Here is a 25472-nt window from a genome sequence, read left to right as displayed (position 1 = left end):
GAAGCAATGAAAAATACGAATACTCCACTCTTTTCCAATAGATGTTTGTAATAGTTATAGCAAAGAGAGCACACATTTCATATTAGGAAAAAGTAAGACTTGTCAACATTATTTTTGCTTGTTTACACTGCATTATGACTGTTTCATGCCAGAACAAGCTATAATATGCTTAAATTTAAAAAAAAACAATAAGCAAGCTATTTTTAATTATTTCTCTAGCATTAAATTATCTCTCACTATACAGCAGTCTAATTTTTTCAGAAGAGGAACTAGTTTTGACAGCAAAGCTATAAAAACATGTCAACTTTTTTTTTAAAAATAAAACAGTTCCTTTAAAAAAAAAAAAAGCCCTTTAAATATACTAGAAATCAAAAAGGCAAGATAAAATATAACCTTAAAAGAGTAATCCAGTGACAGCCTTACTGTTACAAGTGCAGAACATCTTTCTTAAACTCACCTCTCCTCCGTTAACATACTCCATCACAAAACACAAACGATCCTTTGTCTGGAAGGAATATTTCAAGGACTTGCAAAGAAAACAGCAAAATCAAACCAATTATCATCTTATATTAACTCAATGTCTTGCACTGTAACTGTAACAAAACTTAATTTTATCTTTTTAAGTAGAAAATTTTGATTTTGGTAAGAACTTTAAGAGTAATTAAAAGTGCAACTTTCTACCTGGAGCTTGAGATGAATTAACACAAAAACTTCCAAGTGTTATCTAATCTCTGCCACATGTCCGCTGATATGAAAACATCATTACATTTAATACATTACATTTATAACATTATTACATTTAATACTTTATTACAATAAAGTATTAAATGGCTAGTAAAACACACAATTTTATATTTCATTTCTTACAACCATACACAGTACCAGCTATTTCCATCATTTACTTTATGATGTCCACTTCCACAGTGCCCATGGAGAGATTATCATATTCTTTTTCATTTCTCCCAAACGAAATCTTAAAAGTGATCTTAACATCCTGCATGCTTTCATTTCCAAAGCAAGGACTCACTAGTTTCATATTAGGAAATATTAAGAATGCTAAGTGCCAAATTAATATATTAATTTCTGTATCATTTTGAAGTTGCAACAGATGTTATTATCTTAATTGAAATTGTTGACTTATCAATGATACCACAGAAAATCTACAGATGAAGACTTGCCCTAAAAAAAATGAAATGTACTAGAACTCCATGTAACAAGCGTTAAGACTCATGCGACAAAACTTGTTGAAGGATAACAGACAGCTAGGAAGATACAACTGCAGTAACTATTGTTGCACTATTCGATGGGAGGTACCCCCTACTCCTGCTTACCATTACACTCTAATTCAAGAAACACTGCAGGATCTCTTTTGTCTTTACTGAATTTCCAAGAATATTTTGGCCCACCAATGTAAATTAAATCTTCTGCTTTCCAAAAGGTTTTAGTTTTTCTAAGTAGGAAAGTTTCCATGCTATACTTTGATATTTTAATACCAAAAAAAAAAAAAAAAAATTCCCTGTCTCAAAAAGCATGTTCATTATATTTTGAGATAAAAGAAAGTATTTTTTAATATATTCTCAAAGAAGAGAAATCAAAATTACTTCTGCAGAAGAAATTCAGCTGTAAAGTTAAATGAATTAGTTGTAATTTGTCATGAGTCTCAAATTTTTCATCTTTTCAGTCTTTCCCTTCTATTAAATATTAACCATATGAAGACAAAGGTAGTAGGGTTTGAGTTTTGTGGCTCTGTGAGCTACTTATTTTTAACAAATAGTTATTTTTATTGTTTTACTGAATTCTGAATTAAGTTTTCTTGGTAAGAAATACTTACACCTCTGTGAAATTAATAACTTTTATTTTAAAAGTGTTCATATACAAAAACTACAAAAAATTGCACAACAGTTACACAGTTCTACAATTAAATTTGTTTTCAGTACAGTAAAGCTTTACAAATTTATTAGAAACTTTATTTCTGAATTCTTAATTACATATCCTGATAAAGGATATCATAAGCACCAGATAGCTACTGATTGTTTACAAATCACCATGAGAAAGAATTCAAAATCTGTAAAATATATTCATAATGGATATTAAATATTACCTGCTAATGTACTTAAAACTAGTTCCCAATACTTACTGTTAAAAAAGGGTGCCTGGTGTTTTTCAATACTCTGCTTTCTGTAAGAGTATGAGCCACTTCATCCTGAGAAATAAAGAGGAGAAGAAGTAAGTCTGAATTAAGATACAAAATTTTTATTTAATTAATTATAAGGAAAAGGTCAACACTTTCAAAAAGAGAAGGCTACTGTACAGTTTTGAAAAAAGAAAGAACCTTCACGTTTTTTGAGAAAATATTCGACAAAGCACAATTTAATATATTTTATTTGGTTTTCTTATTTTCTTGCTTTAAAATGAAGTCTTCACATACAATCCAGGGAAGAAAGAAATTATAATATTGGATGTGATAGCTTAAAAACATAGTCATCACAACTTCACAGTTCTGGTATGAATCACCTGAACAATGTATCTACAGAGAGACTAAACCAATGTGCGAGACACATACACATGGAGTAAGTGACAGGCAAATATAAAACCCAGTCTCATCTAGCCAAGTGTTAAGTCAGGTTTTCTGTTTTTAAACTTTCACTTGGTTTGATGCTGGTTTTGTTTCTATCCACCCAAGCTGCCCTGACGAGCCCAGCAGCGAGCAGTGCTCCTCTGACCAGGCTGACCTCCTTCCCTGAGGACACTGGCCTCATCCTTGGGAACGGGAGATGCCCGCACAACCCCCAACTGACTTCCAGCCACAGTTTGGAAAAGAGGCACTTTGGAGAGAGACAGTGACACTCTCCTGTCCGTGAGCATGAAAGGGAAAGATAAAAATGAGCCCTGTACCAAAGTGATAGAAGGAAACTAACCCAGTCCCTGTGGTTGTTTGCTTCCTGGCAAGCTCATCCATGTTCGTTCCCTGCTCCTTCCACAGGCCCTCTCACCAGCCCCTGGGGTGGGCACCATACAGGTGGCAAAGAAGGAGACTGAGGGGTGACAGCAAGGCCCTGGGGGCACAGCTGTGGCCCCTCACACCGCCAGGTCTGCAGAGAGCAGGGCCATGCAGGGGTGAGGGGACGAGGATGGTGGGCAGAGGGCTCGCCCTTACGACATGAGCAGCTCCTGAGGGCTAGGGAGCAAAGCAGAACTCTTAGAGTATTCACAGTATGAATACACAGCCATTTTATACAATTCTGCATATAATACATGCTGTGAATCCCCCTGGGCCAGGCCTGAAAAGCCACTGGGAAGGTGTAGCCATTTTCTGTAGTGCCAAGCTACCATTGAGCTTTATATTACACAGAACTACAGTCTGCCCTACTATGACTCAAACTTCAACTGTAATCCTGCAGAAGTAAATACATTTAGTCAGAGTACACGTTATTATTGCCACAAATAATACCAATATAACATTATTGTACTACACACATGCTTATCAGACTATGCTCTGAAGATAAGGTATTATTAAACTGGAAAGTAAACACAGATGTCAGGAGTTTTAAACTAGACTTTAAAAATTGTCAAAATAGGAAGTTGAACAACAACAACAGTCAGTGGTAATAAATTATGATGCCATTTAGCTGAACAGCAGTGCAACACTGAGTATATGCACTACAACCACATACAGGGGGAAAAACAAAAACAGAAACACTTCAAGGAGAAAAACAAGCATAAAGGTTTGTATATTTATTTAGTTTTAAACCTCTGTGGTTCACCAGATATATGGCATAAAAAGCTGGCAATGGCCAGTTTTTCTGGCATTGCCTCAGGAGCCTGTAATACTGGTAGTAATTTCCTCATAAGTGTAATATTAATCTGCCATGTAAACTTAGGATAAACAAATTTAGTCTGAACTGGGCAGATGCTATACAGCTGTTAATGCACCACTTTTCTGCTTCATACTATGTTGTTAGGGGTATAACCTTCCATAGGACTACTTTTTGCACAGGCAGGTAGCAACAGGACACGAGGGAATGGTTTTAAACTAAAAGGAGAGATATTTCAATTAAATGTTAGGAAGAAATTCTTTACTGTGAGAGCGGTGAGACATTGGGAACAGGTTGCCCAGAGAAACTGTGGATGTCCCATCCCTGGAGGTGTTCAAAGCCAGGTTGGATGAGGCTTTGAGCAACCTGAGATAGTGGAAGGTATCCCTGCCCACAGCAGGGGGTTGGAACAAGATGATCTTTTAGGTGCCTTCCAACCCAAGCCATCCTGTGATTCTAGAGTGTATATTATATCACTTACATGCTGAGTTGGGACTGCAGATCTATTCTACCTAGTGACCATATCCTTAGCACTGATCTCCAGAGCTAAATGCTATTGATAAATCCCCACAGCATGTTCACATGCTGACTGGGCTAGATCGCTAAATTCAAACTTAAACAGTTGCATCTCTGATTTCTTCAAAATTTCTCTACTTTTATATGTACTTCCATGAACAAGAATTTTTGCTCACCTTAGACAAAGTCATCCAATAACCAGCTTTAACCATTCAAAAATCAGTGATATTGTAGCAGGCAGCAAAGTAATTAGAAAACTCCTAAAATTTAAAAATATGTTTCATCTGTAATTGATACAAAGAAACAAGATGAAATGCGCTGAAGGCTGGAAGGATACAAACCAGCAGCTGCAGAAAAAGAGCTCACAATACCTCCTGAGGATCCCCAGATGCCAGGGGTGAGCAGAACACTGGTCAAGGATGTCAGGCTGGAGACCGAGGCACAGCATGCAGAAACCAGACAGACTCTGAGACCCACAGGGAAAACCACAGAGCTTGCTGCCAGGTCTTACAGGGAGGGCCACTGAGGTGCTACTTCCCATGCAAAATCAGGAGAGTGCAGCAGCAATACCCTCTGTTCTTCCTGTATCTCCTGACTATGAAGAAGAAAAGGGCACTCTCTGCTGCTGTTAGTCCAAACCATCTACATGCTGACTAGGCTGTGTGTCTCTGCACACGAGACAGCTGCTAAGGGCACGCAGAACTCATAGCTCGGTCTCTTCAGTGTGGAAGACATAAACTTAAGCCTCTCCCTCTGTAACAGGGCTGGTTTTAATGACACTCAAGGAAATATAATTGTCTTTGAGGCTTCTATTCCTCTACCAAATTTAATTGAAACAGATCTACACATTCTAAAGCTGTTAGAAAGTGAGTGACAGACAAATGAACATAGACTGAAAAACTCTTGTAAGCCCTGTTTTCATAGGCCAATAGGAAAACCAGACAAATCTGAAGGATATTTTAATATTTAATATATGTAAAACAGTATTTATCCATTCACATTCAATTTTTATGGATACTGATATCAAGCATTCAAAAATCTCAGTCAGATCCACATCCCTCAAAACATCCTTATTTAATAATTGGGATTATTTTTAATTGTGTCTCACGGTGATAAATGTATGTAGGTTTCTTGCTTTCAACTTGTTCTGTGGAAGTGGGATTCAAAACTTCCGAATTGCTAGAAACAAAGCTCAGAGCAGATGATCTAAGTTTAAGCTTGGATGATATTATGACCAAGCAAAGAGCTACTGACACTAATTAAGTGATTGGACAATGCCAGTTTAAATCACTTCTTCAAACACCAGCTTCAGACTGTCCCTATTTCTCAAAAACTGAAGAAATGGAATTGTTAGTCCCATGGATAGCAATCTTGTATAACATAGCAGGAACAGAGCACAGGCCCATTGAATTAAATCTGTTTATCTGAATAAACCTGCAACTGATTTAGAAAAAAACTTGAAGTATCCAATATACCCCATAATGCATTTTTCCTTGTATAAAATCGGATTACACTATAGTCCTGCCCAGTCAACTCTCTGTGTTTAATCACACTCTAGATTATAAAATACTGGGAAAAGGCATGCAAAATGGCCATACGTTTTTTTTTTTTTGCATTCTTGTTTTCTGAAGATACACACATACTTCTATCAAACTAAGTTATCATCAAAAATCAAAACACCTTATGTATTGAATATTGATTATTCCAGTCCTAAAAATGACCCAATATTAAATATATAGCCTTTCTTACCTTTGCAATAATTACTTCTTTTTTCAAAATCTTCATAGCATAGTATTTGCCACTAGCCTTCTCTCGGACCAGGATAACTTTGCCAAACGTGCCTTTGCCCAGTAGTTTTAAGTAGTCAAAATCATTCATTGTCTAAAAGGTGCAAAGAACAAGGATTAGCAAGACATAGGTCATCCACTTCCAACATATAGCCAAATCCTATTATCGATAAAATAAGGATAGTTTAGAAAAATAGGCCCACTTCTATGATCAAGTTTGTAATCATAGAATTGTTTAGGTTGAGAAAGACCTTTGAAATCATCAAGCCCTGCAGTTAACCCAGCACTAACAAGTCTACTGCTAAAACATGTCCCTAAGTGCCACATGTCTTCTAAATACCTCCAGGGATGGTGCCTCCATCACTTCCCTAGGCAGCCCGTTTCAATGCTTGACAACTCTTTCAATGGAGAAATGTTTCCTAATATCCACTCTAAAACTCCCCTGGAGCTTTCTTTCATTTTATCACTTCTTACTGGGGAAAAGAGATCAGCCCCCCTCTTCTAGCTACACCCTCCCTTCAGGTAGTTAGAGAACAATAAGGTCCCCTCTGAGACCTCTTTCTCCAGGCTAAACATCCCCAGCTCCCTCAGCTGCTCCTCATAGGACTTTGCCCTAGACACTTCACCAGCTCTGTTGCCCCTCTTTGGACATGCTACAGCATGGATCAAATGACTGAATATTTCCCCTTGGATTATGGGGGTTTCATTCTGCTCCCCCTCCCTGTCTTCCAGGTCAGGGGGGAGCTGAGTACCCAGACAACATTGGTCTTGCTACTGTAGACCAAGGCAAAGGAGGCAGCTAACAGCTATCATTAAACCACCAGGACAAATCATTCAATAGCACTATTACTATAATTCTCTAAAGCCACCTGCACACACTTTTATTTTTACAAAGCACACACAGAACAAAGCCTTAGCCTATATCAGCATTTCAAGAATGCTCCACATCTAAGTTCATCAACTCCTGCACTACCAGGGACACGCAAGCATGGCTTATCAGTAGGTTCTGCATAACACCAACCACTGCACTGATGGCTTTTTTGAAACACACATGATCCTCACTGAAATATTGTCTTGTAAGACTCTACAGCAGCCTTTGCATTACAGGTAGACTTTTTAAAATTTCAGTACAGATTACAATTACATGGTATTTATATTAATCAATCTGGCTCTGAAAAGGAGGAGGTGGGAAGTTTTCATCTTTCATGTGATTCTATTACTGCCCTAGTTTTGCAGGTTAAATACAGTACATCCAAGAGCTGGTTCCATCAACAGACAAATCCAGTCTAGTAGGGTTACCAGCTCAGCTGGAGTGTGACACATGGTAAGAATATGACCAGATGATCTCAGATTGCAAAGCAGTATAGCCACCTTCCTGAGCTCAAAGTTTGAGTCAATAATCATCTTAGTTTTACAAGTTCATTTCACTGCCAGTTAGAAGCATCAACTCAATAGTCTATGCATTAGATGCAAAGATGAGGATGTAGAGGAAAAACAGAACAATACTGAGAGTGCAGTGACTGCACAGTTGCCTTGAATTGACAGCAGAATTTACTTGGCCAATCACTGTGTGCTTCTACAGCGTATCTGTTGCTGTGCTGTGTTACTGGTTTGGTTGTAGCACCACGAAACCATTGAGTTTTGTGGTGCTGCAACCCAGGAGCCTGGAGAAAAGCAGTTAAAAATTCTAAAAGAAAACACACTCAGATATTCTTGTTATCATACTGTCCCGCAGTATCAGTGACCTTTCTTCCTTTGTGAAAAGAACATCTCAAAACATTTTTAAAGAGTAATTATACTCTGAGTCTCAGTTCTGCTAAGTTAAATATACTTCATCTTGTTTTGTGAGAGAAAAAGATCATCCCTTATCTTTCATCTTCCTAGTGTCTCTTTCTATTACTAGTTGTGGCCTCAGGCAGTTTTGATGAATACTACTGTTCTGGATAAACTTCTACTTGTATTTTCCACAATGGAATTAGTACTTTCCTTATCTCTACCAGAAATACCTCTTAACACTGCCTACATATTTCACACACTTTCCAGATGTAGAGGTATTGGGCATATCCCTGGTGTGCAATAACAAACAGTGGCAGCAAAATATATTCGCTTGTGCAAAAGAACAAAGGGCAGAATTTCCTTCTGAAATTATTTATTCCTTTAAGCTCAAGTGCATGATACTATTATTGTGGATCTGAATTTGCTGTCGACAAACTGTGAAAGTAATTTAGGCAATTGTTCACTCAGAGTCAGTCTGCGATCTGCAAAGAGGTAGAACTGAAGTTCCATCAACCACATCAATGTGCAGTTCCTTAGCTTTTAAGTGTTCAACCTGCAACTTCAAAGCTGCAAAAGGTCTTCAACACTCTACTTAACACCTGGATACCTACCTGTTTCAAAGCTTTATTAAGGAGAAGATGCTTCTCATATATCAATTTTCTAGCTATATCAAGAGGAATTAAATCTTTTTCCCACGTAATTGTTGATTGGTATCTTCTAAGGAAACTAACCTTGATGCTCACACAAACATTTTGCAGTGACAGATCTTGTTTTGCTGCCCAAACCACCTCACATCAGGAGGAACAAAACTGCGTTTAGCCCAGCAAGAAATACAGGTAACAGAGATTTCGAAGACTTGGTATAGATTTTACCCACTTTACACAACTGAGTGTGAAGTTAAAGTTTACCACCAGACAAATCCTTTAAGAGTCAACTTTTCCAAAAACTAGTATAATGTGTGGTAACTCACAGTGCATAAGGTAGTATGTAAAGCTGAAATCCAATTCAATCAACTAAAGGTAAGACTCCTCAACTATCACGTTCAGTACTTTGGAAAGTCAGGTTATCTACTCGATAGTTCTACGACAACCATCAAACAGAAAACAATTGCCTTTGAGCAAAAGCACTGAATATTGACAAAAACCCATGAAAAACTAAAAACGCATTCAAAACACAATTCAGGCAGAAGATGAGTAATTCAGGGCAGAATCTTTCACCCATAAGCTATCATGTTCCCTGACAAAGAGTGGCTGACAGCTTTATTGATAAAAAATACTGAGCTAGTGACTGTAACAACTTTTCACTTCTAAGAGTCACAAATTTATGGGATCACAAGCAGCCTCAAAGGAGTAACTTCTCCCACACTTCTGATTTTCTCTAAGACACTGGAATTAGAGAGGGACCATCAGTCTGAATAAAACCAGGCCAGAAAAGCTGCCCTTTGCCCACACACAGAAGGAGGATCTTGGCTCAACTGATCACAGACATCGATTTGATGCTAAGGGCAGCAAGCCAGTCAAATTGAAAGACTGATTTGCCCAAAATTTGCTTACATAATGTTCAGCAAAGCAGTCATGAATCTAGATGCAAGCTCAGTGAAAACAAGTTAAAAATAGATGTATAAGAGAAAGGTAATAGGTTTGCAAGATTTTGAGCCATGGCTTAACAGCACATTATGGCAGTAGTGTTAGTTCTAAGAATAAAGTCTCCTGATGCTCTCATTCCTTAGAAGCTCAGCAGAAGGCTTAGAGATGATACGCAGTGCAGGGTAACTCAAAAAGTCTGCCAAAGAACACAAGACCTTGGGAGATAAAAACACAGATGCCATAGTTAGGGGTGTACTGAAAACTGGTGGAAAAATGGAAATACTTCCTAAACCTGAAGGAAGCTGGTAAGCAAGTTTGGAGGCTCCCATAAGATTGGATTCTTTCTCCTTCATGATTTTCCCTAGTTTTTTATTCCTACTGTACTCCAAGTTCTGAATATTTTTCTTCATTACATTACTTCTAGGCTTCCTCTGAGAAATCTGTTCTTTATTCACCCTGCAACCTGCAAATCAAATTTGTAAACAAAGAAAAAGCAATGAAGCCACAGGAGACTGCACTAACCAAAAGTTATGACATCCAGACTTCTACAAAACCTTTTTACTCCCCTTTTGGAGTATCTGTTGACCATCTAAACACACCATCCCCTATGGATAATCTGTTCAAAAGAATACACCCTAACATAGGTGTTGAAAATTCCTACCAAAGAAACTAACTTTTTTTTTTTTTTAATTCCTGATGTGCACAATGATTATACCACATGGAGTTTTCATCTGACTTCATCAGGGAAAAACTCTACTAAGAAGTAATAGTACAGCAAGAAATAAAAGCAGTTTGCTAAGAATTTCCAGTATTACAAATTTTAGTAATGTGTAAAACTTAAATTGCACGTTGACACCATTTTAAAAAATTGGGGAAAAGAAGAGGTGCTTCTGGTTCTTCCAGCTAATCTAACCAGGGACATAGCTGTCGTGTCTATTCAAATCAAGTTTCACATCCTAAAGGCTGTTTTCTTTTCACTACCTTTTCAGAGAAGAACAGGCCCAACTCCTCTCTGTCTTGTTTCTTAATCTGATTATGCTCTTCTACTCATATGTATACCATCTGGTGCATACACAAGCAAAATTCACTGGGCTTAGATGTAAAATCAGGTGACAAAACAAGCTTTTGTCAAAAAAGGACACATTGTGTAAAAATCCCTGAAAGGAAAGAAATCCAATACAAAAAAAAAAAAAAGCAATAAAAATGCATTAAGTCATTTTAACAGAAATGGTTCTGATTACATTAACAACTATGAAATCTTAAATAACATCTTTTCAGAAACATTTCTACAAAACAGAAACAGTTTTAAAAAGACCTATTTTTCACAATTTCAATTAAGATGGAGGCAGTGGCAATTCGTCATAACGGTCACTTAATATTTTTTATTCCAAAATCTTCCGAGCACCTTTCACTAAAGTCTTCCAACAGTTAGAAATCTGTAGCGGGATAGTGGGATTCTGAGTTTTGGCTCTATTGTTTTTATTTTTTTTTCTTTTTTTAACTTTATTACCTTTTTATTTATCTCTTTTTTTCCCCTAGTTTTGTTATTCTTCTCTATTATTAGGTGTTGAATATCACCATTTTTCATTTCATCTTTGTTTTGTAGATTTCGCTTTTGGCTTGTTGCCAAAGCCATTAAATATTCTGTAGCACTGCCCATACACTGTCCCAGCATATTATTTCAGCATTTCTTAAATCACACAGTGGCAAGAGAGAAACAAAATGGATCCTCCTCCTCCTGTTCCCACAACCCCTTTTGTTGTATGGGAAAACACCCTGCATTTTGAACTAGGAGAGCACATTGCAGATAAACTACTTGTATCAGACAGCACTAATTCTGACACCTTGAAAATGAGTGTTGTTATGCAGTGGTTTTATACTCCACTAAGAGGATACACAGGCTTGGAACAGTGCTCAGATCTTTAATAGAGCAAACCCAAATCCCTTCCACATAATCATGCTGCCTCTCACAAGGCTGACACATCTTAAACACTGCCTCTGTCTTGCTGTCACTTATCATATTTTACCCTGGAGCACAGTCATTAAATATCCATGCCACCAGGCTAAAAGTTCAACGTCAGTCTGACAATTATATGTTCAGAGTATTGTTACAGCTCTATATAATTGATTTTACCTTTTTCTATAGCAGACAAAGGTTAGAAATTTGCATACAATGAAACTACATAAAAGAACTCTGCTTGGACTGCAAACTCAAGTTCTCAAAAATTAGGATATGATAGAACTAAAGATACCTATGACACCTTTGTTACATTCTTAAGGGTATAGTTATCAGCCCTGATTTTTCTACGTTTCTTACTTTATGTAGTGCAACACACAAAACATGCTCTATTAGTAAATAGATAAATGTTCACCATTTCTTGTACTGTTTGTCACTCAAAGGCATTCAGTTACATGAGCTATAAGACTGTTTTGCTTTGTCAGGAGACTTAGTTTTCTACAGGCTTCACTCCTAGCTAGAAATAGTGAAGCCAGTCCTGTGTAAACTGGTTACTATTTTTCATGCAATTTCAGTGCATTTCTTGAGTCATGTCAACTCTGTAAATGAGAGACATCAGTTTGAATGATCCATTCTTCAAGAGTAGTCTATCCAGGACAAAATGGAGACACATAAGCAAACTCTGAATGGCATCAGGTCTTTAAAACATTCTCTTAGCTGTGTGTTTAACCTGTTGACTCTGGAGATGCAACCACAGGTATGTTATAGCCAACAATGCACTTGTTCCTACTTACACCAAAAGCTGTAAAGGATCGCAGAAAAATAAAATGTTGTTTTCTCTTACTTCATTGAAAACTAAAGCAAACTTATTTCCCAAGTTAGCAAAAAACAAGGTCATTAAAAGCCAGATCCTGCTAGCCTTTCTCATGCAAATTACCTAATTTGTACTGGGTATTATTTACATGAGAAAAGGGGCAAATGTACTTGTCCAAAGAAAATATTTTATTACCATACTTCTAAAACAGTAAACAAAAAAAAAAAAAAAAAAAAAAAAGATGAAATAATAGTAAAACAAGAAGCAGAATGTTAGTATGTGCCTGAATGGTTGAACTTTGTTTTTTAGAAGTGCTGTATCAGATAGCATAACAAATAAACAAAACTAGAGCAGTTTGGCTTTATTGAAATAAAACAAAAAAGTAGTTTGATGCTTATAATACACTGAAATTTATGTTGAAATACTCTTCCCTGCATATTGCTTTACCGAACTAGACCATTCTACAAAAGTTATTTACATATGAGCCCTGCCGGTTATTTTTTAAGGTCATTACCTTTCTTTTATGATGGGTTGTTGAAGCATCCATCTCTTCTTCTCCTATATTGTCTATCTGAGAAGTTGGACTACAGTTCATCCTCTCCTCTTCTTGCCTCTGAAGTCTGTCTGCTACAGCCTGGATTGCTTCTGTCCATTCTTCCCTATCATGAACAAGCCAACATCTCTATTAGACACTCATACATTACATAGTTCCTAAGGTTTTTCACACATGCTACATTGCTTCAATGTTCAATTCTCATGTTACACAGCAGAAGACTCATATTAATTAATCACTTCCATTTCCTTCCAAATTCTGCGTTTTGTTAAAGTGGTGAAGTTGACCAGAAAGGATCACACTATGTGCGTAATTTCAAGAATTAGCAGTTTCTGATTCTCTAAGTACTTTACTAGTGGAAACTTGAAAGCTCTTGTTCTGGGTATAATACACCTGAGAGCATAGGATGTCATCTCTTATGCAATGCTATCTCATAATAACTTGCTATCTTAAGACACTTTTTGGTATTCCCCCTCTCTTCAAGACATTTTCACAGCAAAAAAAAAAAAGATTTCTTAAACCATATCACGTGTTCAACTCTTTGTCTGTCTCTTCTTAAAGCTCAGCTTACAGACTTTTTCTCAAATTTCCCTCAAAAAAGGCCCTGAAAGATAACTGAATTCCTACAAGCATCCTAAAAACCTGTGGCTGCACTGAGGGGCAGGCCCAGGTGATGGTTTCTGTGGAGGGACAAGCAGGGCCAGCTGAACAGCACAGACACACCAGGCTGCCCTTGAGCAGGCCACAGCCCCACACCAAGCACAGCACCTGCAGCCTTTTGCTCAGCCAGCAAGGGATACGGGATATTATCGTGGTATTTATCACTGAATGCAGTGCAAGGTACTAAACTGCACAGAAGAAAGACAGGGTGGAGACACAGTACCAAGGTAGATGAAAAAAAACCTCTACGTGAAACAACAGAAAAAGCAAAGTTGTTGCTTATTTACTGATACAAAAAATGATAGCCAGATCATAGTACTAGTCTCAAAAGGATAGATGTCCACAGTGGGAAGATTCAGAGCATCTAATCATAGAGAATGGAAAATTTGAATGCATTATCCCATATCTCCTACGTGCATTAAAGAAGTTTTTGGTACATTAAAAAAGTTAATTCTTAAGAGCTTGTGAATGTTTACTGAAACAAGAAAAACTAATAAGCCAACATAAAATAAATTAAAATAATCATGCTGCTTTCTGTGCCAAAAGAAAGGAGCACATTAGGAGGAGTAAGACAGGAAGGCTGGAAATATTTCAATCCAGGCTTTAGATGTTCAAAATTTAACACTTCAGAGACATATCATGACATAGTTTTGGCTTATTTGAACACACTTATCCCACCTACTCGCAGGCAACTCTTATACTAGTTATGAGCTCAGATAACATTTTACAGAAGCTGACTTAAAAATCTTTAAGTAACTGCTCACATGTGCTCAGAATGTCACAGTTCCAAGTGCTGATTGCTGTGCTGGCCCAGCAGAGACTCTGCTGAGGCTTCTGTGCAAGGATCACAAAAAGGAAAACAAGAATGAAACCCTCACCGTTCTTCTGGAGTGTCTACGTGGAACGTCCTCTCTATGACAGTGGTCCACTGAAGACATCTGATAATGAATGTGTTCGGCTTTGGTCGCTCTGTTTTCATTAGCTGACATTCTAGAGAAATACATGACATTGCCTTTTTTATACGTTGCCAGTTAATGGGTGAAGAGCAAATAAAATTACTCAAAGGAAATACATTCAGCTTATGTATCCCCATTCAGGATCTATCCAGCACACAAGGAAGCACAGAACAGCAGTACAAACGTGGGCTTGAACAAAAGGTAGCAGGTAATAATCATAAGGTGAAGAAAGCAGTCAGACGAATTGATGAAACTTGTATTGTTGTCCATATAAAGAGTGCCATCTCCATTTGTTAACTCGGTCTGTGTTACGAGGGAAAGAAGAGTATTAGATCCTGGATTGCTATAGCATGCCAAGGAAACAGCAGTAGCCACTGGCATATTTTTCCATCTGCACCCAGCAGGAGGAATATGACATTTTCCCTTCAGTGGTAAGCATGTCACAATTACTGATAGTACTGTCACTTTAGGGTAAGATTTATTGTAAAATACCCTAGCTAAGAAAATTCAGATTTTGAAATTAGTCTGATTATTAAATATAGAACAACCCCACACACACCCCCAGTGGGGCTGCCCCAGGAAATCATCTCATTCTCTTTGTGCCCTAGGCCAGAATCAGGTCTACCTATGCTATTTCTCCTAAGTATTTCTCTACACTCCTTCTAAAATCCCCTAAAAGTACTAATTTCAAAACCCCTGTAAGCAAACTATTCTATCCAACTATAAAGAAATTAATTATTTTTATAGCTGGAAGATTTTTCCTAGGATTTAATGCAACTGTTCCTATAATTTCAGCACACTGTTTCTTGTCCTTTTGACTAAATTACTTCATCTTTTCAGCAGCTGACCCTTTTAGACATTTGAACACTGTTTTATCTCCCTTCAGTCTTCTCTAAGTCAATTCAATCAATCTGTCCTCACCAGTAGTGCTTTCAGATCCAAGATCTTCCTTGTTCCACAATTCTAGACATATTATAGACCACCTATCACTCCTCTGTTGTAAGACTACAACCCTGGCGATTCAGGCAATGGTTCGATGTTGCTGGGTATTAGTTCTACGATGCAGGATACTGCACTAAGCACCACAGCTGCAAAACTCTCTGACAAACTAGAACTCCTTATTCATGCAAATATATTTAAACATTTTTGAGAAGCTAAGGTTACTCTGTCAAAAATGTTACTTGTTTTCCTGCAGCTACCACAACGTAGACACAAACCATCACATCTCATGTCTGAAATATTATCACTTGTTCAAAGTTGATCCAGATCAAATGTGTGCATGTGAGCTAAAATGATTCATCAGGTTCACAAATCAATCAATAATGATATGGAAAATGAATTCCTGTTCACCTACAATCTGCTGTAACTTCTTTTTGATATAGCTACCACCTACCAGTTGACCCACACCTTTTACTTATGGAGCTTACTATTCTTTATTCCAGTTAATGTCAACGCTTTACAGAAGTCATATGACATGTACCACTTAACAAGGCATGCTTTTCTTTCACAGAAATAAATTATTTTGGCTTGACATATTTTCTCTTCACAAATTCAGGATCCTGAAACCTCAACTATCATCCACTACAATTTTTTAATTTGAAAAAACAAAGAAGAGTGGAAGTAGGTATGCCTGTCGATAGTATTCTTTTCTGCAGCTTAGCAGAACACCTCAGAAGCTTGACAGACACAGGTATGAGAAAGAGGAGTAAATGCTGTCCTATGCACATGCGTATTCCTTGATGAACAAACTTACATGCTCCCCATACATATATAAATTATTATGTAAGTCAGACTGCTCACTTGTCAAGGAGATGCCATTCCTTTTAACAAACATTTCATAAAAAAAGAGAAACAGTAGTTCACCCTCATTGCTTATACACACTCTGCTAGGTTTTGGATGGAATGAGAGCCATCCTCAACACATGGAAGAAAGATCTACAGCAGGATGGACACAGGAAGAGGGAATTTAACACAAAAGCTGGAAGAGAAACAAGGAGGACAGAAGCATGATGAAGTAGAGCTGCTGAGGGTACCTAACCAGGGTTGTAGCTGGGTGCAATTACTCATGAGATCAAAAAAAACCCTGTCTTCGGGGGTATGGTTGAAGTCCAACTATAATCAGAGTAACACTGAAGGCAGGGTTAACAGGCTTTTTTTTTAACCTCCTCAGCTGTAGTTCCAAGGAATGTGTGGGGCTACCTTCCCAAGAGAAGAGACTAGAAGCATTGTCTGCTCTAAGATTATCTCATCTTACTCCTAACAAAACCATCCTCTCATCTTTAATCCTATCACACTTCAATCATGAAGGCTGAAATTTTCTTTACTGGGTGTCTGCCTAAAGCTGCACACTGCTGGAAAATACTGCTTTTTGGAGATGAGACTTAAAACTTGGCAAATCAAGACCTTTGATATCCTTTTAGTATTCCTGTGAAAATGTAAGGCATCTGGCCACACTACATGTGGGAGGGATAAGAGTGCAGTGGGAGGAGGGTAAAAATTACAATAACAATTACTAAAGCATAAAATCATTGAAAATCTATGCATTGAGTATAATCCAGAGGCTACAGCTACCTCCTGCCTCTCCACATGCTAAATTCAAAGCATTTCACTTACATTCATAATGCCTTACCCTCTTCCTCAGACAGTATGAAAAAGAAACTACCTCACTGAGGCAAAATCCAATGTAGAAAGATGGCGTACAGCAAGTTGTTTACAGGAGAGCTGTTAGGAACAAAAGACTAGGGAATAAAGGGAGAAAAGTGGAAATAGGACAGAAAAAAGACTGGAACCTATGTGAGAAAGAAAAGCATGGGAATAGCTAGAGTACAGCTAAACTAGAGTACCTAGTTTAGAGGAAGGAAGGTGAAAAAAAGTTGCCAGGGAGAAAAGAGAGGTGACTGTGTTAGGACAATCTGAAGGAAAAAAGGTACAGAGACAAACCTGCAGAAAAATCTGTACCAATCAAAAAGCACGTCCTCTCCAGTGCCTGTGATGGAACTGAAGATTTTGAATTCCACCACTTCTCTTTGCATACATTTAAATTGGATTATTTATGTTTTCCAACTCACATATGAAAAAATGGAACTAATAGAATTACACATGCCTATGTCCAAATGCTATGTATAATATGGCCTTCACCTATATGTATATAAAATATACTATATAAAGTATAATAAATATATATATAGGTATGTACATTAGGTAAATCTGTATCTAATACACTACTTATATTGCATGTTTTCAGTCAGTCCTCAAAGTGATTATTGAACATGAACAAAACATATGGATGCATATACTAAGCTTTGTAGCTACAAAAAAACCCATTTATTCTGAGTTTTCATTACAGATTATTAGATCAATTAAAGGTAATAAAAAGCACCTTAAGAATTGAAAATGGTTCTGAAAACATAAGAAAAATCCCAGACAAATAACCCCCAAAAATGCCATTTCACTATCACTGGAGGATATTATTGAAAAATAACATTTAGCAAAACTTAATTAGCTTTGGTAATATTCTGCTACAAGTGGCTAAAGACTTGATTTCCTCATGGAAGGTTACAATTTAATACATTTGTATCCGTCTCTTATGAAGCAAAAAGGATTTCAGAAAGGAGTGGAGGACCACTGTATTCTCAAAAGAGGTGTACTACCCATCCTTCTCAAGTAGATAAAAATAATTGAAGTCTGCTGATATTTAGTAGCCCCACATGTGTCATGTGCTGCTGTATACAAATGTATGGGATAAACAGTATTCCTGCCATGACTGCAACATGAATAAAAATTTCTCTGTGAATATCTTTCACCTAAGACTAGGGGAAAAAAAAAATCTATTAAGATGAATAAGTGCTGTAATACACAGTTACTGCTAATTACCAAAATATTTTTCTACTAATTAGTAGAAAAACCATAGTAGTTAGAGACAAGAGTGAATAGTTTGGAAAATACAAAAGCACAGAAGAAAGAGTGAAACTGGCTACTGAGAGCTGGCTCCGAATGCTCGAGTGATAGTTGGGTCATTACCAAGAGTAGAGAACATTCTACCATAATGTCTTCAAGTTTGCTACTATACATAAACATATGTAATTAAAGGACTGAATCTCAACTCAAAACAGTTGGAAGTCTAAATTACCATTCAAAAAGATGAGTAAGCCAGTAAACAGACAGACTCAACTTTGTGTTCTTGTATGCTAGCCATCTACAACTTGGAATTACACATTTTATTCCTAAAGCTTTCTGCCTTTCTGGGATGCAACATCGGTCATGAGAATTTTTCCTTTAATATTAGAGGGGAGGAAAAACCGTGGGGGAGAACACTTGTTCAAAGCAGCAAAATACAGAAACAGTAACAGAGAATGACAACTCTGTTCCAACAAGTGCTTAGCACTCCTTTGGCCATTTTTGGATGTATACAAAAAATGTGAAAAAAATTAAAAGAGTATAAAGAAATGCAATGGATGTTTCTCAATTATTGAAATTCTCTTTTCAAAAAACGAAACAAAACAAAGTCAGGTACATACCAGAGGTTAACTTTTGTCTCCATATCGACAACCAACTTGACAATTCTAAAATGTTAGACAGACTATCTTTTTCAAATAACTGCTACTGTCTAAATTAAGTAGTTATGCTAGTTAAACTCTCCTGAGCAACTCTAACTACAAACTGTATTTCAAAACGTTCTGTTTACTTTACACCATTCTGAACCACAGATGACAAAGTTTGCTTGAAGCTGTAATTACTCTGCAAAGCTGGGAAGCCAATTAGAGGGCCTGAAACCTGCCAGTTCCAAAAAAAAAAAAAAAAAAGCACAGATCATCTGTTCAGATTTTATTAAAAAGTTTAAAGTTTGAATTCTATAACTTTAACCGTATAATCACCAGCACTCTTTTCCTAAATGCAGTCATTCAGCATAAAAAAAAAAAACAGAAAGAACACTAATACCATTTTATTATTTCATATATGAAAGGTTTCAACTTCAGCAGAATGTGTTGATATGGCTAGACAAGAATACTAAACATTCAAGCAGCCATAAAAAATTGTACTAAAAAATGAACAGAAGGTTGCATATCTGAGAAATTATTTCTAATACAGACAATACAGACTGAGTTTTAGCACAGAGGATAACTTCCCGTGATTATCAAATTATATCAAAAAACCAGTATCAAGCCACTGCTTGCATTATTTATAATGTATGCACTTTTAAACATATAGGGAGAGTGTTGTCTTTACACAGATCTGTATCTCTCTATGTATCTATCTATTTGCATAATAATTTAACCTTGATTTCTTGCTTTTCCCTTGGTCTTTCCTTTACAAGATAAACATTTTTGTCCCAACCTTTGCCTATTTAATTGCTAATCTAATTTTTCTTTCTCATATCAAAACTTAATGAACACACTCCTTACAAATACCTTTTTCTGTTGTTGCTACTCTGCACTCCAAATCCACATTTCTCTGATGACCTTTTTTGTTAGACAAGTAGTAGACAACTAGCAGAACTAATATGCCATTTTCATAACACAGAGACAGATACAGATATTTTTGCTCATATACACATGAAAATCCATTAATTTTACATATAGTGACAAACATAGGTGTGTACCTACGCACACCCTTAGCTTGGTCCCCTTTTGATTCTCCCACTTGTTTACCCACTCCCTATGGGAAATCTGCTTCTTTGAGGCTTTCCAAAAGGCTTTATTCTTTCTTACTACATCTTATCTACGGGGAGTATCACCCTAAAATTAAATTTGGTCCCATAGAGGCTTATGTGAACAATTCAGTATCTCTTCTTTGATCCAGACAAAGACAGGTTTACCCTAAAAATGCTATTCCCAAAACTGTTCATAACAGATCATTTTTGTCCATTGTCCCCTTGATCACATCACTCTTTTCTTGGCATTTCCCATTTCTTACCCAGCTCTATCACATCAACTATTGGAAGCTTTTCAACATGGTCTGTCCCCACAGCCTACTCTCATCCTTTTTATCATTTTTTATTCAGTATCAAAATGCCACCCATCCCTTTACTGTTACAGTTTCATCACCAGTTCTCTAAAACATTTCTAATTTCTCTCTGTTTGTCACACTACTTCTCTTTAAAATCCTCCTTAAAACTCTCCTTCACCATGCCTTAAAAAACAGGAGGGAGGGAAGGAGGGAGGAAGAAAAGGGAGATGAGAGTAAAAATCTAACCTTGACAATGGATTAGTTGTTGATGTGCTGAGACCATTGCCTGTACTACAGGCTAATACTGTCTCATTGTTTTCTCATACTCCCCCCATCTGTTTGCATCCATCTGCTGTCACTTGTTTTATATTTGGAATTTTAGTATTTTGGAGCAGGGACTGACTTTTTGTTCTGTATGGGTAAAAATCCCACTTCTGTGGGGCTTGGCTCATGACAAGTACTTAGATGTGCTTTGATATTACAACATACATGACAAAAAACCCCTTAATTATATTCCTTGAAGCTGTAAATGATCAAACTTAATGCACTTCATCTTGCTGCAAAGTCTTTTATTTCCAATACTTCAAAAAGTACCAAAGTAGCATCCATGTCTTCCTGTCATTACAACTAGTTTCCCATTTGCCCCTTCATGCAAAAGGGAGAATGGAAGTAGGAGATTTCTGCATGGGTTTTCCTTTGTTTTCATGGAAGACAGTAAAATTATACATCCTTCTCTGTCTTCCATGCAAACACCCCAATTTTATTTAAGCAACTGGGTATATCACACCAGCATAAAAACTTTCAGGCCTGGGTATGAACTTCTAAGTCAAAGGACAGAATACCAACTATACCACCTAGAAACCATTCATAAAGCAATTTTAAAGCCTCCCAAACATTTCTCCATTCAACGCAGATGGAAATATTTCCTATACACATTAGATTTGAGTTTGAATTTCCATACATGTATTTGCAAATGGAGTATATGACACATAAATTGACTTTTTCTCTCCACAAGTATTTTCAACATTGAAAGAACATCTCTTATTCAATTCTACTACTATTACTTTGCAATCAAATTCACACCGTAATTGTAAGTACAGTTATATCTTATCTCTGGGTTCATGTCATCCAGTATTGTAACAAATTTTCTACAATGGAATTAAATCTCATTGAAAAGTTATTTTTGGAGTTGCACACAAGGTCATGTCTAATGCAAAAGTATTTTGATACATAAACTAATCTCAAAACAGACATACATATTTTCCTACCCATTTCATTGAAGAATGTCTTCAGAATTCCCTAACATTATTCCCCCAAAACTTTTCAATCTTCATGTTCTGAGGATTTTTAAATCCCAAAAATAATAAAAACTTGTCTCTGGCCCACTGAAAAGTTAAGACTAGGGAAAAGATTCTCCATTTAGAATAGCCAAGCTTCTTGACAATCACTTCTGCAAAGAAAATTAAAATAAAGTTTATAAAAGATTGCCTTCTCATAATAACTAAAATTGCTTTATCTTTTTAGAGACAAGAAAAAGGGTAGCTGTACCAGAGTGCTTAGAAAGCACTATCTTTCAAGATAGGAAAAAAGTTCCAGGTGACATCATTTTTGGCCAAAGCTCAAAGGATACTGTGAAGGGATACAGCTCTTCCCAATTATTCCCCATGTAAAGATCAAAATGAAGGCAAAGGGCCAATTCTTAGAGATACTTCATCCCAAATGTGCTGTGTGATTACCTACACACTCACTGTGCATGTGAGAAGTTGAGGTTTTTTTAATCAGTGCAGTCACAAATCTTCCTTAAGTAGAACTGAAGTAGAATTCTTCTCCACTCTGCTTCCCCAAACAATGATGACAATCAAAGACCAAAGTGGTTTACATAAAGCAGCGTTTATTCCACTTACACAACAGTGGACCAGCTGAAAACAGCATTATAAGGCCATGTTGGGTTATTTTTGAGGGAGTGGGGGTGCACTGAGGAAATACATCCTGTTACCCAGAGTATTGGTTTTGCTCTCAAAGAAGCATAATGGAGTTGTAAAAGACAGGACATTTTTATCAGGCCTTTGCCTGTACAGAGAAGTCATACCAACTGAATCCAAAATTATTTTTAAACTGGTTCTGACTGCATAAATGCCTAAGCAAAAGCAATTTAAATTAACATATTTTATTTTGCAGTTGAAGTGGGCTAGGAATGCACACCCACTCAGTTACCGTGACTCAGTCAATCAAGAGTATCTGTACAAGCTACAGCAGTTTGATTACTTGCAACTGCTCCTCTCTACCTGGAAAGAGCTGAACTGATTTTGAACCAGACAATTCCAGTAAGCTCACACCTCTGAATTTACCCCTAAAAACCAGTATCACCCGGTTTTAAGTTTTCACAATGAACTTCCCACCCATGTAATTACACCGCCTTCATCTATCTTCAAGTGCACAGTAAGATACCAAGGCACAGCTTTTTGTGAGTCTCGGTGTCAGGGCATGAGCATTAAGGGACTAACAGCCTGCTTCAAATACACAGCTCTCACAACTTCCATTTAAAAGAAGGTGGTTCTGTTAGGTGTAAAATAAGCTGGCCCCACAGGAGAGGAGCCAGTGATTCCTACACACTATTCATTGTCACCAAATCTGGCTGATTTGTTCACCCTGCAACCTTGCAGCAGCTCCAAGATGCAGTGCAAGATGCCCATGGCTGCCTTCCCTGTGCACCCGAAGTTAGGAGAGTAGTGGCCACAAAGGGGTAAACTCCATTCAGGACACCTAAGGACAGCCTGTGTCCTTCCCCAGGGCTCAGCTCCACCCAGCCCCACTCTGTCATACCTTCACTCAACTGTGTTTCATCTTCAGTGCTCCAAGGAAGAGAGATCCCTCATCTCCATTTCAGGCTCACATGGCTCCCCTGCATTTTGGGCACCTGGCAATGGACTGAAGCATATTGTGTGCTGCCTCAGTCTCTCTAAGTGAAGTCTACCTGTTTACACACACACTTCCAAATGCCTTCCCCCTACATTTTCTCCCAAAACACCCCAAGGAAAAGGGATGGCCTCTGAACACTCCATTCTATGACAAAACACCACTCAATGAAAAAGGCTCTATTAGCAAAGACATCTTTATCACTGGAAGCACTTTTAGCAGTATGTAAAATAACTTCATTCTCTCCAGCCTTCTTGTCATTCCCAATGGAGTTCACAGATAGCAAAAGACCAGGGAAAGAGAAATGCTCAGGTGCGTAACTTTGAAGTTATCTTGGAAGGAATCAGGGAGCCACACTAGGGGAAATGATACTATGCCTGGGAAAGAGCTTTACTTCTGCAAAAGTAAAGCTGATGTCACAGAAGTGGAAGGCAGGGGACACTGGTGGGAAAATATCTACATAATGGAAGTAGCTAGCTTGACAGAGGTGCTTATAAAAGTTTTAAACTACACAAGTATCATACAAAGTAGAATTGTGCAAACTTTCCAGTGTTTAACTCCAACAGTACTATGAAAATAATACCACAGCCTTGGCCTTTTCTGCTTAAATAACAAATTGCAAGCAAGAGCCAAAGATGTCTATCATTTGGAGAGCAAAAAGTAGACTGAGACCACACTCTCACTTTACAGATAGCTACAAAGATTACATGAAGATAGGACTGTAAAGACATATCTTTAAGTCCCTGCCAACCTAATCAAGATGGTATTAACAGTGATCTCACACTCCATCTGCCTGGCTAGTAATTTATGAAAAATGTACTTCACTATTACAGGAAAAATATGTTGCGCTGCTTGTGGCCACAAACCTACTGCAGCAGCTCAGGAACTCTTGGATCAGAGGCCATGAGACCAGTTCTTGACATTTACCAGGTACTTCCCATGAGATGTGATTCATTCATATAGCAATTTTGTTTGTTTATTTGCCCTACTGATGATCTCATCTTCAGACAGATAAAATAGCTGATAAAAAAACTTACAGTCCCTTGCAATTTAGAGTATACTACCACCCTGGTTTGCTTTTTATCCTGTGAATCTACACAGGCACCCCACTTAATTTCATGAGATTCTTTTGATGAGTGATACATCGTCCTATTCTTGCACTGATCAGCCAACATTTCTGATATTATGCCTTTTCCTGTCAGAAAAACAGAAAAAGTCATCTTGCTTATCAAAACTGTATTTTTTCAATTAATATTGCATGCTTGTTCCTTTAGCTTACGCAGCCTAAGAATCAGACCTATAGGACTTGCTAGTTGCAGAAAGGAATGGGTTTTTTTGGTGGGGAGTGGTAGGGGTGGTGATGGAGATGGTGTTATTTTGGAAAACAATGTGAAGTCTTCCAATTTCCATCAAGGCAAAATTCAGGGACAGCATTCTAATATCAGAATTACATAACATAACCTCTGGGTACCAAAAAACTCCCAGCCAAAACCAGTACCAACACAGTGGATTTAATTGCTAATTAAGTATTTCTTTGCTTGGCAGAACTACCATGTCGATTGCCCTTCTAGTTTCTGCAGCAAGGGGAGACAGAATATGCAACAAAGTACAGGGTAAAGCAGGACAAAGAAGTATTTCTAGAAATTGTCTTTCTGCTGCGAACTGGGGAAAAAGTATCTAGAAAAATACTAACTGATAAAGAAGAGCAAGAATATGCAGAGCAACAACAAAGGAATAAATAATGGCCTATGATTTTGTCAACTCCTACTCATATGAACAACTTAAAGACATTGCTGCTTTTATGCTGAATACCAACAAGGCAAAATAAGCCTCTAATACTACTAGAAGGTTTGCACAATCAATATAATTTCCTATTGCAATCAGAATATGCAAAGTTTTCGTCTTCTAGCTGCGAAATGATACATGGGCTTGGAGCACAAGATTATTTTCTTACCAAATAAAATACACAAATTACTTTGTATACATAAAGGCTGAGTCAGTCTCAGGTACAATTTCATCAAAAAATAGGAAAATTCAGTCTCAGTAGCATTTGTTCCAACTTCAGCAATGAAGATGAAGGGAACCCTTTCCCTAAGCACAAATACTCTTGTGGCTCCTATACTCCTCTATAAAACTAAACATTGCAAAACTTATTATACTGCAGTACACATTAATACAATTTTGAAAGAC

General features: G+C 37.3%; 1 protein-coding gene across 4 annotated transcripts in view; it reads right to left on the bottom strand.

Annotated features, from left to right (window-relative positions):
- Positions 1-25472, bottom strand: part of AKT3 (AKT serine/threonine kinase 3) — a 150349-nt gene that overhangs the window by 44088 nt on the left and 80789 nt on the right. For all 4 annotated transcript variants that reach the window (XM_048296301.1, XM_048296300.1, XM_048296303.1 and 1 more), the window contains 5 exons: positions 14343-14454; positions 12766-12910; positions 6081-6212; positions 2138-2203; positions 458-526 (listed from right to left, as the gene is read on the bottom strand). In XM_048296301.1, coding sequence (XP_048152258.1) covers positions 458-526; positions 2138-2203; positions 6081-6212; positions 12766-12910; positions 14343-14454 — 524 coding nt within the window. The remainder of the gene's footprint in view (positions 1-457; positions 527-2137; positions 2204-6080; positions 6213-12765; positions 12911-14342; positions 14455-25472) is intronic.

Source organism: Corvus hawaiiensis, chromosome 3, assembly GCF_020740725.1.
Source record: "Corvus hawaiiensis isolate bCorHaw1 chromosome 3, bCorHaw1.pri.cur, whole genome shotgun sequence".
In the NCBI taxonomy this organism is placed as follows: domain Eukaryota; kingdom Metazoa; phylum Chordata; class Aves; order Passeriformes; family Corvidae; genus Corvus; species Corvus hawaiiensis.
This window is presented reverse-complemented; position numbering and strand designations above follow the sequence as displayed.